The 22,349-nt window shown below is 39.7% G+C and overlaps 1 protein-coding gene and 1 pseudogene across 2 annotated transcripts in view; one reads left to right on the top strand and one right to left on the bottom strand.

Annotated features, from left to right (window-relative positions):
• Positions 1–22,349, top strand: part of CTNND2 (catenin delta 2) — a 651,480-nt gene that overhangs the window by 129,416 nt on the left and 499,715 nt on the right. For both annotated transcript variants that reach the window (XM_006915865.1, XM_006915864.1), the window contains exon 2: positions 17,199–17,311. Coding sequence is in view for 1 of the 2 variants with exons in the window: in XM_006915864.1 (XP_006915926.1) it covers positions 17,298–17,311 (14 nt within the window). In the remaining variant the exon portion in view is untranslated. The remainder of the gene's footprint in view (positions 1–17,198; positions 17,312–22,349) is intronic.
• LOC112483005 lies at positions 12,503–12,621 on the bottom strand (annotated as a pseudogene).

Here is a 22,349-nt window from a genome sequence, read left to right as displayed (position 1 = left end):
TTCAGAACAACATTTCATTGGATCAAGTTCATGAGCAGATGTGCCTGTACTGTAGACCTTTACTTATCTCTTGGTAAGGTGTTGTTTGACTTAGAACAATGCGGATAGTCACAGATTTCTAAAAGGGGCTTAAAGTTAGACACGAGTGTGCAGCCGGCACTGACGGATGCAGCTGATTTTCAGAAAGTTCACGGCAGGTGTTACTTCCCTGTGCTTGACGCTGTTACTAGAAAATTGGTCAATGGAAATGCAGTGCCAAAAGGTGTAGTGACGTCACTGTCTCCTAATTCCTTCTTTTTTCGTTCTTTGTTTGTTATTTCTTTTGGCTTTGGGATTTTTGTATGTGTTTGTTTGTTTCCTTATTGCGAGCTTTTAAGGCGTGATGTCTAGATTGATTAGAACTCGATGCAGTTGAGGTGTGTCAAAACCTAAGAAGCCCATCATGATATTTGCAGCATCCATTTTCATGCATGCTGAGGTTTCTGGAAGTAAGAAGAGGGATGCAAATTTTGAAAACGCTGCCCAGGTGATTCATGTACACACTCTGTGTAAGACATAACGAGAATTGGGAAGTTAAATTGTTCATATAACTATTTATTCATCCTGTACCTAAAACTCCATGGAAATAACGTAAACAATATATTCACTGTTTCTTTAACTTAGCAACCAATTAACCATGGATAATCTATTCCTGTTTCCTCACATGTAAAACAAATAATTATTATAATAGTGATATTGTTAATATTATTATGTCCTGAATCCCTAAGAGTATCCCCTTCACCGTGGGGAGAGAAGGAGGACATTGCTTTTTTACAGATGAAAAAATGGCCTAAGTTTATTAAAATAGAAAGGTTCTGCAGGCTGAGTCTAGTAGGATTTGATTTCAGTTATTTAGCTTAACTACATACAAGTTCTACAATATTTATTAGATATGCATGTCTTTTTGACTGTTTAATTTCTGATTAGAGTATCGCTTGTCCCACTCGAATAGCAAAAGAAAATTGTTTGGGAGAAAATTGGCCTAAAATGTAAAAAACAGCCGCTAGAGTCACGAACAGCTTGCTGCCCAGCTCTGCAGCCAGGGAGGCGGGTGTTGATCAGCTCTGCCTTCTCTATCAGGTAAAGCTGCAGTTGATGGAAGTCACAACCCCTCGTTTCAGGGGACATGAGAATAATTTGGTTGTTCCTAAGAAGGCATAAACAAAATATTGGCTAAGCACAGACAGATGTTAAGGTTATACTCAGTACATGAATTCATGTACTAGAATTCACTTTAATGGATTCGAGCTTATGGTGTAAGATCTTGCAGCTCATTATAACTAAGTTGTTATGGGCTGCTAATTTGCTAGAAGCTGCTGTATCATGAGCTAGCCCAACTGCCTTGATGGGTCTCCTGGTAGTTAATATGGATTAAATGTGAATCTTTTATTCTTTCCCCTGTGGTCTCACATAATGATGTTAGCTTGTCTACAGTGTGACAAATTCAGTGTACCAGGAGCATCTGGTACACTATTCTTTATGACTGAAAATAAGCCCGCAGACTTGATAATGCACATCCATTAAGACAGTTCTACATATTGGGGAGATGTGGAAGGATGATGACTATAGAAGCAATTTATTGGTCACAGTTCATTTTGCTCCGACACGTATAAACTATTTCAACAGTGGTGTATTCATCAGTGCTACATTCCTGCAAGTTCTCCTTTGATTATCGGGATGCAAATATGGATAAAACTCTTGTTAGGCTGTTTGTAATCCATTCCCAGCAGAGGAATTTCAAAATGGAAAAAAAAAAAAATGAAAGGAAACAAACCTTCGCAGCTTGGAAATAGGTTTAAATTCATTCTTTTGAAGTTGATCTGAGAACGGATCACACCGAAACATTCGAGTCATGAAGCTACTTTAGTAAAGAGGGTATTTTTTATTTGAATACGTAGTGTTCTAGGAAATGAAAAGTAGAATCAAATCCTCTTGTCCCATTTGGACTTAAGCAAGTTAATGTAAGAATGTTTACGTTTCGAATATGTCGCCACCTAAGCAGTGGAGGAATAGATTTCAAAGATGAAACACAAGGGTTGACATGCACATGTACATTTCCATACCTTAGCAAGAATAGGAAAGACCACTGCTGTGGCTGTCACTGTGTTTTTGTCTCTGCCATATCATTAGCTGAGTAATCTTCAATTAGTCACTTACCCGCTCTGATTGTCAGTTCCCTCCTCTTTACACAAGTGGATTATTTCATATCCAAAATCTTCTACTGGGTCATTTGAAGATATAATAATTAGAGTAACAATACAACTGTTATCATACAAGTACTAAAACCACTATACCATATTAGGATACAAATGTAACAACTCCCCTTTACCTGATGTCAGCCTTATGGTAACCTCAGGCCCCTCAGTCAGCAGTAGATGTGACAGTGGCAATTAAAAACCACTTCGGAGGCAGTGAGGAACAGGAACTCTGAAAGATACATGCACAAAAAAATCACTAGAAAGAACTGTCAACAATATAAATGAAGCAGAAGAGAAATGAGACTGTTTCTTTGGTTGTAGGAGTCAATAGTTGTCTGTGTCCACAATGCCAGAGGACTTACTGTGTCCTCCTAATTATGAAAAAGCTCTGCAGTTGACAGGGACGTTTAGGGACAGGCACACTGATGCCCTTACCATACAATATCCTTGTAATGTAGTAAAGGGTCCATGTTAACACCATTGACCTTCAGATGCCAAAAAACAGTTAAATTATATTAACCATTGTCAGTGAAACAAATGACTTCAATAGAATCTCAAAGGGTTTCTTACTTGGAATATAGACATAGGCGAGATAGTGCATCACATTAAATATATGAGGAAAATCGGATCATTGTTGAATAGTAACCTTTTACTTAAGTCAAAACTTCCCATCTAATTTGCTTGGTATTCAATCTGGCTCTATACTACAATCAAACTGAACCCTAATTGCTCCCTGAAACACATACATGCATTCTATATTTGCCTAATTCTGTGCCTTAACTCATGCTGCTTCTTCCATCTGCCATGCTTTCCCTCCACCCTCTAACGCAGTCGAATAGTAAACTCATTGTACACCTCAAACCCTCCCTTCTGCATGTGTCATTGGCTTTGATTTCTTCCTTCGCCCCACCCCTTCCATCTTCCCTGACTGGATGTCATCTTTCCAATTCATTTATGTCTCTCTCATGATGACTTTGCATTTTACTTTATATGCTAATTAATGATGCACAGATTTCCACTCTTTTACTACACTTAAAAACTCTCAACTGGATCTGCGTTAGTCAGGGTTCTCCAGAGGAAAAGACTCAATAGGATAAATAGAGAAAGAGATTGATTATGAGGGATGGATCAGGCAGCTAGAGATGGGGAGAAGTCCCACAATCTGCCACCTGCAAGCTAGAGGCCCAGGAAAGCTGCTGGAGATTGATTATGAGGGATGGATCAGGCAGCTAGAGAGGGGGAGAAGTCCCACAATCTGCAAGCTAGAGGCCCAGGAAAGCTGCTGGTGTTGTTACAGACCAAACTCAAAGAGCTGAGAACCAGGGGAGCCAACAGTGTAAGTCCAGGTCCAAGTTTGAAGGCCCAGAGAACCAGGAGAGCTGATGCCAACAGGCGGAGACCATGAGTGTCTCAGCGCAAGCAGAGAGAGCAGTTTGCCCTCCATCTGCCTTTTGTTCTCTTCAGCCCCATAAGGGACCGGGTGGGGCCCACCTGCACTGGTGACAGGACAGTCTTCTTTACTCAGCCTGCTGATCAAATGTTAATCTCTTCTTGAAACACCCTCACAGACACACCAGGAAGTAACGTTTTACTAGCTATCTTGGCATTTCTTAGCCCAGTCAGGTTGAGAGGTAAAGTAGCCATCACAGGATTCATACCCGAACTAATTTTGTACCCATGTCTTTCCTACCTGCGCCATTTAGCACCTTGCAGAATGCTTTGCACGTAATATCTGTTGCCCTACGATTATTTCATTTCGTAAATGTTTATGTGGCACCGACTGTGTGGTGGGTACTATCGATTTGGATGAAAAAGGCAGCACTGTCTTTGCTTTTGAATCAAATGTAATCATAACTCCAAAGGTAATTGCAACTCGTGGTTTGCTTCCAGGCAAGTAAGCATGGGTGGCCCAGTCTCCAGCCGTGGTTGCGGTTAATAAGAAAGTGATATTCTTTCTTCATTTCATTTATGTGCCAGAGCAACCTGATATTGTAGTCCTGAAGAGCAGCAACGTTCCCATACCTAGTTGGGCGAAATTTTTGATTACCAAAGACCTAATGAGTTCTAGAACACTCTGGGAATTTTGGAGCCACTGAAGAGACTTGAGACATCTGCTGGTCCTGAAAGATGCTCAGCTCTCAAAGAGTTACCAGTAACATTTATTAGCAAATTTTATGTTAAGAAGATGGGAAATCATGGGAAAGTTAATTATTCTGCCATGCAAATGAAATAGCATAAAAGTATATGAAAATATCAACTTGACAATTGAGTTTTTTTTGTTTTTTTGTTTTTTTCAATGTGGATTTCATGAACCTAGCATTTTGGTACTTCCTCTTGCCACATGTTTTATTATCCAGGTAAAGCATGTTCACCATAGTAAACATAGGCAGGGATATTGGAGCATCATGCCTCAGCATCCTCATTGCCTTCATTGGCTATAACTGAGTTTTGCAGTGGCCCTCTTAAAATTAAGGGCCATTATTAGAAAGGGAAATTTCACTTGTAGTGTAAACTTGAACAGTACAATGAGTATAATTCTTCTGTGGTTAGATATAATAATTCCAATATTTTATTTCTAGGAAGGGAAGGAATACTAAAATAAAGGAGTGTGAAATGGTAAGCCCCAGTCATCCCTCATTAAAGAAATTTGTGTTATTATTTTGTCTGTATTGCTCTTGGCTCTATAGCCTCTCTTCAAATGGTGATACTAAGTAGTCCTAGAGTTCTGAGGCAGTGGGGTTCTAAAGAGTTAGTTTGAGTTTGACTTCCTGGTTCTACTCCCAGCTAGAACTAGGAATCTACTTAATTTCTTTGGGGAATCTACTTAACATCTTTAAGTCTGAGATATGTCAGACAATAAAATGCCTACATTATTGGATCAGTGCGAGAAATGGATAAGTTAATGCATGTCAAGTCCTTAGCAGAGTATGATACATCATAAGTAAATACTTATAATATTGATTGCCATTATTATGTAGTATTGCCATAAACAGTCATTCCCAAGCAGATAGGGGTATGAAAACCACTGGTAGAAAGTTTTCAAAATGTAAATATCAGAACCTAAGTACTATACATTTTTAATCTATAGTTCTGGGTTCTGTACCAAGCATTAAAAGAAACTCTAGATGTAGTTAAGAGTCACCAATATAGTAGTATTATTAAATTTTTAAGTCTAACCTAATGGGTTTTTTCATCATCTTGAACTACCAGGAATTGTAACCTACTTTATTCTGTGGAGTCTTTATCTCATTTATATGAATTAAATAAACTACAGTAAATATGCTTTATTCGAGTAACAACACATCTGGCAAGACAAAATGGCAGAACAAAGCAGATGGAATCCTACAGATCGAAGGAGTTGGTCAAAGAAAGGTGTTTTGTTGTATTTTCATTTTATTGAAACTTCTGGAAAGGGGCTGATGATTCAGCTTCAGGGTGCTGATTCCTGTCATCTTCTCTCTTGCTAGGTGACCCAGAATGACATCGGGCTTTTTAAAAACACTTATCTGTCAGTCTTCTGACCTTCCGCAGACAGCTCTTTGCCATTGTTTTTGACTCTTCGGCAAGGTCTACATAGCTTCACAGTTGACACTGATTTGTTCCATTCCGTTTCCACATCATGGTCTGCTCTTTCCAGATTTGCCAGACACTTTGCTGTAGGCTTCCTGTTATTACCCTGTCATTTGTGTAACCTTCTCTTCAGATTTGGCTTTACGATGTGTTTCAGTGGGATGAAATCAACGCAGCCAGGAGTTTGTGCTGATAAAGTCAACCCATTCATGTTAAATGGGAGTGAAAAGTGATGTGGAAAAAAAGGTCACCCAGGGTCACTCGATGGTACAAATCCTTGATGAATGCAGAGATGAGGGACACCAGGGAGCAAAAGCCATCTGTCTACACAGTAGAAAACTGGTCTTTTCATCCTTCTTGTAGAGGCACAAGTCAGAGGACATAGAACCAACCACAGGCCTGGGCTCTGATCCTCTCCCAGAGAGAAGACATCTGAGGACAATGTTTAAACAATGATAACAAAATACTTCAAAACACTTGAACAGTCATTTTGCTCCGGAAGAGCTAGCACAGTCACTAAGTCAGATTCCGTAAAATCATTGACTCTTAGAGCCTGAACAGAAATCGTAGAAATGATCTTCTGTTCTTTCATCTCACACAGAACTGGCATGATTGTATTGTGTTGGCATTGCTGCTTCCAAAAGTGAGGTCTCAGAACCTGGTGTGGCGTATGGTTTTCCTTGGAGGTGAAGTAGGAGGACCAACTGCAAACGAGGGTCTTCTAGCTCAGCACCTCTGGCAGATGGTTCAAAGGTCAGAGGCGTTTCAGGTTCAGTCTTAAGCACATGTTCCTTTCTCAGATGTTTCCAAATTCTTTTAGAAAAGGACCTGACTCCCAAGTAAGGAAGGCGAACGTGACCCTTGGACTAACTCTTCCTTTCTCACCGGAATGCCAATGACACTTTTTCAAAGGGCTAACCCCATAAACCTAGAGAATGTGTGAATAAAGAGCTATATTTCACTAAGATTGAGAGGCCATCAACTATTATAGTCACTTCATGTGCTATGAAGAAATCAAAATGCTTTTAATTAAACTATCCCATGCTACCAAATATAAGTTATCCCAATTCGAGAGAAAGCCCAGAGATATTGAAGTATAAAAGAATCTTAGAGCTGATAAAATATAGACGATAAAGTGGTAAATTCATACCAGAGAAAGTGGAGTTCTCAGCAGCAGGAAAAGTAAAAACAGCCAAAATTTTAAGGAAACTCTTACAAAAGTTTGTAGAAGTGGGGACATGAGTCATGAAATATAACTAGAAGCAGGAGATTAACTGAAAATCTGTTTAAATATCAGTTTGACCCCCAAATTCCCATCCCTCAAAAGACTAGAAGTTTCTTCTGCAGGGGACGAAACTAGAGTCTCAACTCAAGGAAGAGTGTTTCAAGCTGGGTACTACAAGTCGAGAGTGGGAAAAAGTGAAATTTTACTTACTGAATTTTGAGCCCCTCCCCTTCACCCTGCCCCCAGCCTGTACCCTACACAGTTTTCACAACTGGGGCTGCCAGATATTTACATTCAAAGATGGAGCTTGAGAGAGCCCCCTGGGAGTTCTGCACGGACACGCCTAGTGCTTCTCCTGGAGAGCACAGCTAACAAGCCCCACTTCCTGCCGAGAGTATGACAGCTTTCTCCCCGCACCTCCATAGGAGCAGACTGCCAGGGAACTCAGGGTGTTTGAGAGAGCCTATCACATGAAAGAGCTTCTAAAACAGAAAATCATTATAAAGTAGGAAGTATACTGACAGAAGGAAACGTAACATTAACATCATTGAGGGGGAAAGGAGATGTTTTCACATCTGCAAAATAAATACTGGATGATAATTAAAAGAAATATTCAGAAGAGAAAAAATAGGTCTTAGAAATTAAAAGTGCAATAACAACAATGAACCACTCGTTAGAGACCTATACGTTTAAAATGAGGAAACTTTACAGAGAATAAAGCAAAAGGTAAAAAGATTGAGAACTAGAAGAGAAAAAGATTAAAAGAAGAAACTTAAGAACTGGTATAGATTTTAACATCTGAATGATGAGTTAAAAACAAGAGCAGGAATAAAAAATATAAAACAAAGGAGAGAAAAGCATAAATTTTCCTTTCAGCAGAATAGAGAACTGCCTAGGATTGAACAACGTAAGTTTCTAGATTAAAAGTTCCCTCTAAATGTCCAGAAAATGTCTAAAAATAAATTTATGTCAAGACACATAACAAATTTGAGAACACTGGGGATCAAGAGAAGACACAAGTTTTCCAGAAGGAAGCGAAAACAGATTTCATAAAAATATAGTAAAAACTCAGAATGATGCACATTTCTCGGCAGCAACGTGGGAAGGGAGCAGATCATGAAGCGGTGTCTCAAAACTCTGAGAGAATGTTATTTCTAACCTAGAATTCTCTCTGTTCTCAGCCATAGCAAGAACTGCATGTGAGCGTAGAATAAAGACATATCGGACATGCAAGGTCTTAAAAACTGCCTCCCATTCGCGCACGCTCTCTCTCTCTCTCTCTCACTGAAAAGATATTTTTCACCAGAGAAAAAGGAAATAATGTAGGAAAATGAAGGCAACAGGTGTAGGAAGCAGGGAGGCTGCTTGGAAGAGGGTGCCCCCAGCACGGAGTGAAGGGAGGGCCGGGTGAGAGCCGTGAGGGAAGTCGGGTGACAGCAGGCTGGAGGGCACGGGAGAGTCCTCGGTAGCCGAAATGGACATTTCTAGTGTTTATGCTGAGAGATGTTTATACAAATCAAGGGAAGTTTTGGGTCGGATTTGTGATAACTATGTGGACAACTGAGCAAACGAACAAGAGGAACACAAAAAGGCAAGCTGTTCAATTAGGAAAAAGAAAATGTTGCATATTAGTGTTAAAGAAATCGTACTATGAAGGATTTACATCAGGATATTGTTCTACCTAAGATCGCAGGTTAGCTCTACAGGGAAGATGGGGGGAGATGGGGGGAGATGGGAAATGTGTATATGGGAGATGGGGAGAGGGAGCTAAATCCTCACATTTCATCGTGGGAATTCAATTGATGACGCTTATAATTAAAAGTTCCAGGAATAATAATATGAGAAAGTTAGTAGAGATACGGAAATACAAATCAGAAAGCGGAGTTAAAAGCACCTGACTCTGAAGAAGAGGAAGTGAGACGGTAGGAATCGTGGCTGTTTTTCAAATAAACTTGAGAAGCATTTGAACCATTTCAATTTGTGCATATACGATTTGATGTGAAAACAACAATGACAGTTATTTTCCCATATACTGTTAGAAGTATAAATGGCTGTTTCATATATCATTTTGTATATTTATTCATGTAGTTTATGTATATGATCAGACAGGGGAAAAAAAGCAAGGAAGAAATTGAATCGAGAGGCATCACCTAGACATCTTTCACAGCCCTGTCAAATGGGAGTCACGTGTTTTTTCCCTTAAAGTTGATTAGAGTAATGAATTCCGAGAATAACATGATGAAAAGATGTTTCATAGAACTACCGATTTTCTTGAAGTGCCGCAGAAGTATCCTCATATGCATTCGCGATCATGAAACACCTTCTCTGGAAAAAATTATGGAATGGCCTATGACTTGGCCGTTCCATTCGGGAAGCTGTGACACCAGGAACTTGGGTCATTCATTCATAAACAAACACATACCCAGCTCCAGTGATAAATCATGCATTTTGCTCACTTATAACATGATAACTTAGGACCTAGCCCCTTCCTTAAGAAATTAACAATCTAGGAGGACTACAAATGCTCGAACAGGTAGTTATAATAAAATACATAAAGCACAGGAATGAAGGTATAAGCTGATTATCATCGGATTACAAATAATGGTATTATATACTTTTGAGAAGTGGAGATTAGAATGGTGAGCCATTAAGGGAACTTATACCTTCTATTGCTCATTAGTAAATTTTCCTTTCTCATTCAACTTAACTCAGCAGGTGGACCAACGGTTCCGTGAGGCCTTATCAAGGAGAAGCCCAGAGCCTTCAGTATCATGATTAGACCTGTCGAGTCTCATGTCCCTTTCTGCTCTCACCGTCCAGCCTACCAGCAGTCCATTAGCGTACGTGAAGACTTTGCCCAGGACCACCATTTTGTCTGTGGATGGGTGCTGGTCTTCAGTATTCCCTTCTCCTGCAGGGGAGGCTAACAAAGACTCCTCAATGCCTGAGCATGGATAGTCCACACAGATGGTCTCAGGATAAGCCTTGGGTTCCCCTTCCTGTTTCATCCAGCTGTCATGGTCAGTTTGAATCTTAAGTCTCTGGGTTCTAGCAATCAGATCTGTGTTGTAGGAAGCGTCTTGTCTCCCAGGACCTAGCATATCATCCATCTTCTGCATTCTCCACCTCCGTCCAGTCTCTTTTTCCTCTCTTCATATTAGTGAAATCATGGCAAATCTATTTTTACTAAATTCACTATTTAAATAGGGTTTTCCAAATTCTCAAATCTGGCTTGTATGATCCCAGCTGAAGCTATGCCACAAGATTAAATCAAATACTTATCGAAGGAATTCTTGAAACTGTGAGTACCTGTTTTCTGATTTCGGTTTTCCTACTGAGTTAGCTAAGACCCCACAAAAGATTTACCACTTTTATCCATTTGAAAATATTTAAAAAACATCATTTAATTGAACCAAATTAATTTTTAATTTAGTCTCTTTAGGAAGAAGTTACAAAACTATGTGATAATTGTTCTTATAATCCTAACCTATTATGTGACTCAATGATGTGCGATTCTAGGAGTGAAAGTCATTTAAATCTGGCTCTTCGTAAATTTTAATGAAATTTAGTGTTTATATTCACCACTTTTATAAATTTTTACGATCTCTAGAGCAAGACAGTGTCCACGTAATGGGGAGGTTTAGATCTAACTATACTCTGCTTTTTCTTAAAACTCCCTTTACCGTGAGACGTCCTCTAATCCACCCACTGTTCTTAATTCCAGTGAAATCCTAATCTTTCTGGCAATTTCGGCATAACATTTCGAGATATTTTTAAAAGAACTTTATCTGCGTATACTTGATATAAAAAGCCACCTGTATTTAATGTATACAACTTGCCGAGTTCGGATATATACTTACACCTGCACTAACCGTCACTGCAATCAGGGTAATAAACATAATTATCACCTCCACTAGTTGTCTTGTTCTCCTTTGCTTTTCTTTTTGTTTCTTTTCTTTTCTTTTCTTTTTTTTGTAATGCTAACACTTAATATGAAATACATCCCGTTGCAATTTTAAGCGCACGGCCCTGCATTGCTCACTATAGCCTCGGCGTCACATGGCACATCTCCGGGACTTGTTCATCTCGTGTAATCGAAACTTTACACCCACCGAACACCAGCCCTCCACGCCCCGACTCCCCAGCCACGGCAGCCGCCGTTCCGTTTTCTGCTGCTTCAAGTTCGTTTTTGATTCCTCATTTAAGTGGCATCATGCAAGTTTTGCGCTTCTGTCATTGACTTGTTTCACTTAGTATGATGTCTTCCAGGTCTACGCGGCTTATCGCGGTAGTACGCTACCCTGTTTTTCTAAGACCGAATAACATTCCTGTGCGCACGTGTGTGTTCTGATTTTAATTGTTTGCGGAACCTCCACACGGTTTTGCGTGGTGGCTCTACCATTTCACCTTTCCGCCAGCATCACAGAAGGGGTCCGGTTCCTCCACATCCTTGCCAAACGTGTTATCTTTTGTTTCTTTTGACAGCCATCCTAACAAGGATGAGGTGACATCTCATTGTGGTTATGATGTGCATTTCCTTGGTGATTAGTGATGTCAAGCACTTTTTTATATACCCGTTGGCCATTTGTATGTCTTCCTTGGAGAAATGTATATCCAAGTACTTTGCCCATTTTTCTGTTGTTTTCTATTGAGTCGTATGGGTTTCTTAGGTGTTTTAGAAATTGACCATTTTTAAATATTTCCTTTATTCCATAGGTTGCTTTCCGCTCTGTTGACTGTTTCTTTTGCTGGAAGAACAGGCAGCCTTTTAGTCTCGTGTAGTCCTGTTTGCTTATTTTGGCTTTTGTCTCCTGTGCTTTTATCACTTTTGATATAGCTGGTTTTACATCACCGCTTCGCCACCGACGCTGCCTAGGAGAAAGTCAGTCTGGTGTTCTTTTGCCCCGTGATTATTCTTCTCTTTATTTTGCCAGTTTCCCTTTCCCCTTCTCCCCTCCAAATCCAGATAACTTTCAAATGTCTTCAGTTTTCTTCTCCTCTTTCTTTTCGGTCTCATGTTCACTGAATTCATTTAATACCCCATCGTCACTTACGACTAGTGTACAAATTTTACTAAGTGTATCCACATACTTTTGTTTTTTTCAGTTGATGTCTTAGGTACCCACCTGGGCTTGCCAGGAATCTCCCTCTGCAGCGTGCCCTTCCACCTCCAAGTCTGTGAGAAATCCAGGAAATTATTCGGTCGTGGGAGGTCTTCCCGCCTTTCAAAGGTTGAACTGAGTTAGCACGGGAAGAATGTCATCTCTCTGCCCACACCGCAGTCTGGGTACCCCCGGGGAGCAGAAGCTCATTCGTTGTTGTGAGGATGCCTGCCCCAAGTTTGAGAACCACAGTTTCAGCTCTTTATTTTTCAATTATTATTTAAAAAAAATTTTTTTTAACCGAGGCAACCCTTGGTTGACCTCACCGATTTCAAGGACCTTGTCAACTTACAATCCCTTATTTTTTACACCTATAGTACCTGGTCTTCCTAGGTGGTCTCCCATCCAAGTACTAACCAGGCCCGACCCTGCTTAACTTCCAAGATCAGACAGGATCGGGCTTGTTCAGGGTAGCATGGCCATAGACTAGTTTTCAATTCTGGTGGTAAGTTATCAGCTCCAAGCATAATGCCACACCAGGACCAGCTGGGGTCCTCAGAGTTCCGAACCCCAGGGATGAGATGTGACGAAAACCTCTCTATGAGCCTAAGGCTCTTCGGTGGGGTAAGGTAGGACTTAACTGTACTGTGAGCAGTAATACAGGAAGGCATTTCCGAAGCTGCTCTCTAGATTTCATAGAAATAAAAATCATTTAAATAATGAATCTTAGTGTGAATGTTAATGATAGCTTACCGTGGCATCATAGGTTCTCTACATCAATGGACTGCTATAGTCTCTAAAACAAAAGAATTGAAAGTATTGGGGATATTTAGTTCATCCACTATTCATTAATTCCTTCAGCATCCCCACTCTCTATGTCCAGATCTCTTAAAACATCACCTTTGATCTCATTCTCTTTCCTTCTTTTGAAGGAAGAATTTCTTTTCTGGCCAAGGCTAAGCTTTTCACCTGAATAACCTTAACATCTTTGTAAAGTGAAGACAAAACAGAACCTAGGAAATAGTTTTATGAAGTTTACACAAGGTGATACATGTTAAGCATTTAGCTCTGTGCACATACATTGACTTAACAGGTATTTATTAAGTGCCTACTATGTGCCAGGACTTCTCTAGACACTAGATAGAATAGCAGCCCAGCAGGAAAATGTCCTCCTTACATACCATTCTAGTCACTAAGCACTCAACAGTAAGTGCTCAATAATTTTAGCCTCCAATTTTATTATGTTTTATGTTATATTAATAAAGTATAAGATTTTAGATGAAGAAGCGAAACTTCCTTGCTCCTTGAGGAATGTGACATTTACTATATACTCCTTAGTGAAGCACAGAGGGATAATTCACTTAAATCCTAGCTTGTTTCATATACACAATGACAAAGTAAACATTTATTGAATGGCCATTTTAAAAAGGCAACACATTGATTCAGTTTCCTTAATAAAGAAAATGTCATTTCAATTAAAAAGTTATCAGGCAAATAAAAGAAACAACCCAAAAGTAACCTTTATTTTTAATACCATAATAGCAAACATCTTCTTTTAAAGTGTAAAACTTTAAGTACTTAACTAGTTAGTACTTCACTTAGCGCAAATTTTTACATACAGTGGAAAGCATGCATTTAACAAACATGAGGAAAAAAATTGTTAATTCTTAAAACCTTCCAGCTTTTGGCAAAGATAGTGTAACTGGACATGAAAATACCTTCTACCCGAAAGAACAACGGAAAAACAAACAGACAAAAAATATGAAACACCAGCTTTCAAAACACTGAACTTCAGGCAGTGAAGGACAGTGATTCCTAAGAGACACAGCAAATAAGCCGAGCCCTGCCGGTGAGCCAGTTTATTGCTTGAGCGAGTGTCCTCAGGATAGTGTACAAAGAAGAGAGATGCAGGCAGAGCCCAGGAGACTGCTTGAGATGTGGAGACAGCACTGAGTATCTAGGTGGGTAAAGGTGGCTAGAATCTGCAAAGCGAAATAGAAGGAAGGTGATCAAAAGGAGAAACCTTGAGATTTGCAAAAGGTCCCCTTCTGCTAATTGGTGGAGAACTAAGCAGCCTCCATGTGCAAGGAAAGGGGAAGAACCATCTGGAAGGATGAGAGGAAATAGCCCCTGGTGCTCACACCACAACCAGGGGTATATGCCTGCACCCACCAGCTATACTGGGAAACCCCGTAATTCGCAGGACGAAGTGCCTGCCTAGGCAGTGCAGAGTAACTAGCCCCCCACACTAAAGGCTGTTATGTTACCCTTAAGGAGTAAATTCGAGACTCACATGTATCAAATCGCCTCCACGTAACTAACTGTGCCCCGGAACAGAGCGTAAGATATTTGTCGGAATACAAAGATACCCAGAGCACAACGATTTATATTCAGAGATCACCACACATTCAGAGGACCAGAAATCAGGTCCACTGAGGACAGACATCAATCAGTCAAAACTGACACAGATGCTAGAATCAGGACATCAAAACAGTTTTTATATGTGTATTCCATGTGTTCAAAATGTTAAGTACAGACATGGAAGCCATTAAAAAAAAGGCCCAAATGAAATTTCTGGAAGTGTTGTACTTACTCATTCATCAGTGTCTGAGATACACTCAGTGGGGTCGATGGTAGATTAGACATTGCGGAAGAAAAGACTGGTTAGCTCGACACCCCCAATAGAAATGATCCCAAAAGAAATACAAAGAGAGAGAAACAAATTAATAAAAATGAGAAAAGAATCCATGAGCTTTGGGACAATGTCAACATAAAATTAACATACACTTAATTGTAGTCACTGAAGAAGAAGAGAGAGCGGAGAAGAGAAATATTTTGAAGAAATTAATGGCTGTAAATTTTCAAGATTTGTGGGAAACTATAAATCCACAGATTGGAGACCTAATGAACCCGAAGCATAAGAAACATGTGGAAGATGACCACGAGGAACATGACAATCAAGCCGTTCAGCACCAGTGACAAAGAGAAAGTCTGTAAGGGAATCGGAGGGAAAAAAAGACACTACATATACAAAGAAACAACAATACGGAACATCGTAGGTTTTTTTGTGAGAAACAATGCAAGCGAGAGGACAGTGGAGTAAAAACGTCCTTCAAAAATGAGGGCGAAATAAAGATGTTAGGCACGTAAACAGTTGAAAGGATTCATCACCAAAAGAACCATATCACAGAAAATATTAAAGGAAGCCTTTCAGACAGAAGGAAAGTAATGCCAGATGGAAATACAGACCTACACGAAGTGAGGGGCGGTAACTATGTGTTTGGAAGGAGCTTGCTCATGAAAAAGTGTCTCTTGTCATCCGCCTCCCATGAGACTGAAGCGAAGGAACAGTGTAGCGAAGCCACAGCCTTCGGCAAGCTCACCCGAGGGCTGTGCTAACGGAGCTCCAAGGTTTATGACGCAGATTGCTTCATTGTCTCACTTTTCGTGCTATTCGTAACAAACATGTAGCCAAGTCAGGTCCCTTAAATGATATAAATAATGAACATCTATCTACCTATGAGGAATTTTATATTATCGTCATGTATTACCTTTTTAAGCTGTCATCGACTCAAAAATATGAATGAGTCGGTTTCCTGTTATGCAGACAGATTTAAGATAAAACACATTATAAAGCTCGGAAATATCAAGTCTACTAAAACTTGCTGTTTTTTGGGGGAAAGAAACTGCCTACTGAAAGCAGTCGAACTCGAAGAAAGAAGGGAAGCTTAACTGCACAAAATGCATTCGGGAGAGGTCTTGGTATTGAGCCTTTACAAAGAACCTTTGCTGCCTATCACAATATATAAGAATAAAAATTTGATCTCAAACAACATGCTTCTTCAGTTTCAGCCCCTAAAGGGAAAATTTGAGCCCACATGTGTGGAGTGTCTCTCACTTAGATCCCCTAAATAATGTCAACATAAAAAAATAAAATCCGCTCTTATGGAAAAGAGCAAAGGTATTTTTAACACAAATAGAGGACACACTTGAGCCTACCTTTTAAAGGTCTCGCCTGAGAGCGTCCCAGGGTAGCGAGTAAAGTTAACTCATCTTTTCTGGGAAGGCGGATCGATCCCGGCCATGTTGGGAGTTTTAGTTTTCCAAAACTGACCTCAACTCTACGTTTCCGTATTTTTCAGCATTTTTCAACATTCTTGTTTTTCCGTCTCCAAAACATAACCGTGCAGATAATTTTTTTAAAGTTAAAAGGGACATTGTAAAATTATTTCCTGAAAATTTTAGTTTAAAACACTTGCTTTACTGCAATTACATTTATTTAAAAACTTAAGGGTACAGGAAAGTAAAATATAAAGGCTAAACTATGGTGCAAATCCCAGGAGTTGCAAAGCTACCATCACTGGTGTACAGGTTGGATCATTTTTCAATAAAGTTAATCCTGAAACAGTGGATTTCGGGCTGCTTTGTAGACGTATTCGTCATTGGTTTAATTGGCCATTTTTAAAGGCGATATAGCAAAATTTAAAGGTTATTCCCTTAGTAACTGTACAGGATAGCATCTGTATCATGGCTATTCCACTGAAATTTAAAGCATAACGGAGTGTAGTTGTAAGATTATGTAAATAAGACAAGGATCAAATTAGCTAGAAGTCCAGTAGGAAATAAATACGATACTCCAACTGATAGAAAAGTGAGTTATTTCTTTATTAAATGTGTGACAAGGGTATTAATATCTGTTGGGTGCTGGCCTCCTTCCAAACATAGCTCAGGCTAATTTTTCATGGAAAATATCTCATTTAGTCCTCACCTCAATCTTATGAAATAAGTATTATAAACCCATTTTGTAGATGATGAAACTGATACTTAGATTCAATAACTTATTCAAGGCCTGTGGCTAGTCGGTCCCATGACTGTGATGGAAACTCAGGTTCCAACTCTGTCTGAACTTCAAATTCATCTTTGATTCCACAGCGACGTCCTCCACTGCTCAAATTTAGCATCTTGGTAAATCAGATTTTTCCCCTTGACCGTCTTGTCATTTTGGCCTGAATCCCACTTTTTAGATGAACGATAGAATTAATCATGTGGGTGTCTTTCTTTTAGGAATTACAGTTTGAAAGACTGACTCGAGAGCTGGAGGCAGAACGCCAAATCGTAGCCAGCCAGCTGGAGCGATGCAAGCTGGGGTCGGAGACGGGCAGCATGAGCAGCATCAGGTACTGGGCGCCCCGCCTTGTCCACTTCTGTGCTTTGCGTTGCTGGTGGGAGTAGATAGTGTTTGTCTTCTCCTTCGAAGCCTGGCGGTGGGGTTGGAGCGTTCGTTCAGATGTGGGGAAGGGATCGTACCCGACCTGACATGAGATGTTCAAACGGTGTTCAGAATGGCCTGGTTGGTACTCGAAACTCTTTTAACAAAATTAACACCAGCCCGAAAGCAAATGATGCATAATTTTCCACACAGGAAGGTTTTGCATCCGGTCTGCTTGCTGGCAATCAGATGTCACATCATAGTGTCTCAGTTTGGATTTTTTTTTTTTCCTAAATGATCCAGAGTTGTAGGTTCTAGAAATGAAAGACAGAACATTTCAATGTAACGTATATTGTTTCCCACTATATCATGGTAAATTATAAAATTGCTCCTCATGCATCAACTACACATACAATTCCCATGTGGGAAAATATTTCACATCCATAGATAGAATGATAATTCAATTAGGGGTTGGTTTGAGATGATCAAATATTTTAAAACAAAACAAAACAAAATATAGTCATTTGACCACAGAATAATTTATCCACCTTAGGATTGTTTTCATATTTAAAAATATAAGTGAGTGTGTGAAAAAAAATAAATAAAACTTTATAAGTCAACTTTCATTTCTCAGAAATGCATTATACTTTCCTGTCATCTTGTTCTATGTTTGTTTTTGACACTACGTTTTTAGGGAAGTGTCTTTAAAAGAAACAGTAGTCACTGTTGCAAATAAACTCCAACAATATAGCAACTTAACACAGTAGAAATCTGTTTCTCATTCATGCAACAGGTAGAGGTGGTGGGTCCTGGTCACGGGGCTGCTTCTTTGCTCCTCCTTCATGCAGCGAGTAAGGACCCAGCTTCTCTCTTGAGAGCCCTGCCATCCACCCCCTGTGGCCTCATTGTCAACTGCCTCACTATACTCACAGCCCATTGGTGAGAACCACTCACCTGCCTCTCCCAGATGGGAGGGGGGCAAGAATTTCTAGTCCTGGGGTCTCCAGCTGCTCTCCAGAAACAGGAGCATGAGTTGGGTGGGCTCCTAACTACCTGTGTCAGAAATGACTTAAAATATCATGTATCCATTGCTCTAAAGTATTCATTGTTGTGAGAGTAATTTTGTAGTTGGAATGTTTCTTCGGTGGGAAACCTGCCATTAATCTTTTAACATTGTTTTTTCTTTGTGGAGTACTGGTAAACCTGTCCATCAAAATCATTGCAAGTTTTTTGTTAGACGGTCACTTACTTGGATGAATACCGTTTCCAATTGCAAAGCCTTACTTAGGATATGTGGAAGCATATCCACTTCTGTATGCAAGTACCTCTGCTGTAAGAGGTGACAAGTAGGTATAATGTCATCTCTTAAACTCACCAGAGACTTCTCTGAACATCTAAATTAACGGAATCAGGATGGACAAGAAAAAGTGAATTGTGTTCACTTAAAATTGTATTTAGAAGGTTGACTGGTGGAAGGTGGTCAGTCTAAGGTAGGGAGAAACAGTATTTATACGTCTGTATTTGTATTATTTCATGTACATATTGGAAGAAACTTTGGTCATTGTTGAATACCTCCTCAGAAGCTAAGCCTGTTGGGTTTTTTTGGGTTTATAAGCACCACGGAATTAATATCTATTTCGCTTTGAAATCAGTTGTTTTCCTATTGATTGGATTGCCTTTTCGATTTGCATCTCTCATCTTTCTCTGTGACATTTTAGCATGCTGTACCTCTTTCATTTTGTTTTGCCCACCCCTAGCCCCTGGTAGGAGCAGGTCTGGGGGACCATGTTGTGTCCTGTGCCTTAATTCCCACTTCTGATTGGATCAGAAATGGATATCTGACCCAAGGGTGATTCGTTCAGTGACCAGCCTTTAAGATACTGGGCTCTTCCTCTTGAGGATGTAAAATAAGCGACACTGTCCACTGGTGGGCACTAGGGGATGGTGGCCGTATAGATTGTGTGCTAGTGGAGGGATCTGTGTGGGCAGAGAACAGCCCAGAAGACCAGGACCATTTTGTTCTTGAAGGTCAAAGAGACCAGTTTAGTTATTAGGACTGGCTGCATTACAGATGTGACATCTATAGAATTACCTTTTAAATTCTTAAAACCTTTCCTCCTCCCACATTTGATTTGATGGGAGTTGATTTCTTTTCTTAGGTCCCACGTGTCTTGGATAGAGCACATCCGTGAGCTGCCAAATTAGATAGAAAAATCCCATGAAAATGTTTGGTTCTTTACACTATACGTTGTATTCCCTAGCTCACAGCTCATGATACGTACTCAATAATTCTGTTAAATGTGTATTAAATAATAGTGTTAAGTGCCGGCGACATTGCCTAATTATTTCCCCCTCCATATACCTCTATAATTTCAGTCTTCATCAAGCTTAATTATTTTGTACTTTGGAAATCTCTAATATGTGAATCTGCATTTGAATAATACAAGCGATTTACAGATATTTCACTGGAGAAAATCAGATACACAGCTTTCAGTGTTCTTTTTTATTTTTTTTGTCTTAACCTAGTTGTTTGCTCAGCTTCAAAAATGCACCTTTGGAAATTTAAATCTTTATTAAAGATGAAAGGCTAACCTATTTAGCACATCAAAAGGGTATTTAAAAATAAAATAAAAAACAGAATATAAACAGTTTTTGAAAAAGGAGGACACGTAAAGAAGTCTGCAATAATTTGAACGTTTCATACTTCTTGGGGATATTAGGGAGGGGTAAGAGAGTTTCTTAGAGGAATTGAAATAAAGTCAAATATTTTCTGGTTTTTTTATGTAAGTGGTAAAAATGACTGAGAAACGTAGTTTGGTTTTCTTCTGCCTTTGGTGGTAGGGAATTGTTTCTGCTATATCCTAACGCCTCCTTCTCTATAGTCACATTGATAGTTTAAACTTATTCAAAATAGGTTATCAGTATGCATTTGTGACAGTCAGCTTTATAATAGTCAACCACATCATGAATGAGGGCACCGAGAATATGGAGGAGGAAGAATCTGGAGATGTCTCCTTCTGCGTCCTAGTATCTGGGATAGAAGTAGCTACAAATGGGACCATTGTGATCTAACTCTTTATAGACGTTTCTAAAGACTCAATTGCATATCATAGCTTCCAGAATTCACATCAATTAGTGGTCGTCTAATTGTTATCATTTTCTGCAAAGGAATTATTGATGCTTCTCACGGCAGCTATAGGTTCCCCCCTGTCCCTTATCTCCTTCCTGTTTTGTTTTTCTTCACTCTGTTTCCAGGCCAGACCTTTTCCAAGCTGTTGATGTCTTCTTCCTTCCTACAACTAGAAAGTCTGATTTCATACCTTCTCTCTGATTCCTCAGAAACATCCAGACCTGAGGCAGGAACATTATTTATACAGATGATGCCTTTCATTTAGGGTGACTGTAAGATATCTCTTGTTAACAGCCCATTCCCACCCTCTGGCCTGTGTGATTACTTAGCTCACCCCTGTCCCACAGGACAAAGCCTGTGAACAAGGTTTTGGTCTGGCTGCCCTCAGAGCCATCCAGTCCTCTCTTAGGTTGGGGGCCCCTGGGTTGTTCCTGTAAGTTCCGTGCTCTGAAGACCTGCCCATGCTCTTGCCCTTGTCACACTCATCCTTCTGCCTACAACCTGCACAAATCCATGCTCCATGTGGTGTGAGATCGAGTTGCGTGATTCATAAATCAGAACCGTGTGTGCGAGGGACCTTTCCCACTTCTGCGGTTCTGCAGATACACCTCTCTTTTCCATCTCAGTGCCTATGACGAACTGATCCCTTCCATCTAGAATACCCTCCCCCTTTTGCCTGGTTATCTCCTCCCCTGGATCCAGATACTCAGCTGGTGGCTCACATCCTTGTGACTGCCTTCTTGACAAGTCCAGATTGGGCCAGCTGTCCATTCCTTGGGAGTCATTAGAACTTAACAAGCATTAGGGATTAGACTCTGATAACCTTTCTAAGAGTTCCCTGCCACAGAATGTTTTAACCTTCAGCCAGAGGTGTGGGGATTTCTCAAGTGCTATTGAAATTTTAAGGACACCAAAATTGATGTCTGCTCATATCCCTTGATTCCCATAATGGAACATAATGGAAGAGAAATTGAATTCTAATCATGGTTGGACCTATCCTATAAATTCCACCTAAAGAAGACCTGACTCTTGGAAGACTGATGATGATGGTGATGATGATGATGATGACAATGGAGGTGATTACAAAGATGATTTATAACGATGGTTTAGAGCTCAGAAACAAAGAAAGTCATAAATTCAATGCTAGAGAGATTCGACACATGGTAAATTATTTCTTGCTGGATTTCAAGGTGAAGGGAGCTCTGTGGGTAGCAATGCATGACTTTGAGAGGCTGATAATGATCCCTGAATTAAATCTAGGAAGGAGGAGAGGACTTCAGTCCTGTGACCAAAAGGAACTGATTGCAGCTCACAATCTGAATGAACTTGGAAGATTATCCCCTAGAACCTCTAGAAAGGAAGGTAGCCCAGCAGAAACTTTGATGATAACCTTGTAAGACCCTGAATAGAGAACCCAGTCATGTGATGCCAAAACTTTACAAAACCTACAACACTGTTAACTAAAAAAATGGACATTGTTTTAAGGTATTCAGTTCATGTTAACCAGTTATGCAGTAATAGAAAAACACATTCAATGCTTTTCAATTGGTTATATTAAGTATATATTACAGCAAGCTGAATTATGAAATATTTTAGAGAAAACAAATGTTATTCTGTGACCATCTGTATTCCATTCAGAAGTTTAATGTGTATAGCCAATTGTATTTTTCATGCATATACATATGCATTTGGATTTGCATATTAAAATAACCTGTAATTTTGATTCTAAGAGGTGGAGGTATTTGGATGTGGAGTCATTATTTAACGTAGAATAAGGATAACTAAAGGGATCATTTTTAGCCTCACCATTTTTGTAATGTGGATACCCAAGACTCTGATTGAGTTATATATATATTTAAAAAGACAAAATGTAATG

This window comes from Pteropus alecto, unplaced genomic scaffold (assembly GCF_000325575.1).
Source record: "Pteropus alecto unplaced genomic scaffold, ASM32557v1 scaffold66, whole genome shotgun sequence".
Classification (NCBI taxonomy): Eukaryota; Metazoa; Chordata; class Mammalia; order Chiroptera; family Pteropodidae; genus Pteropus; species Pteropus alecto.
Note: the sequence above shows the minus strand (reverse complement) of the source record. Positions and strands in the feature narration are given on the sequence as shown.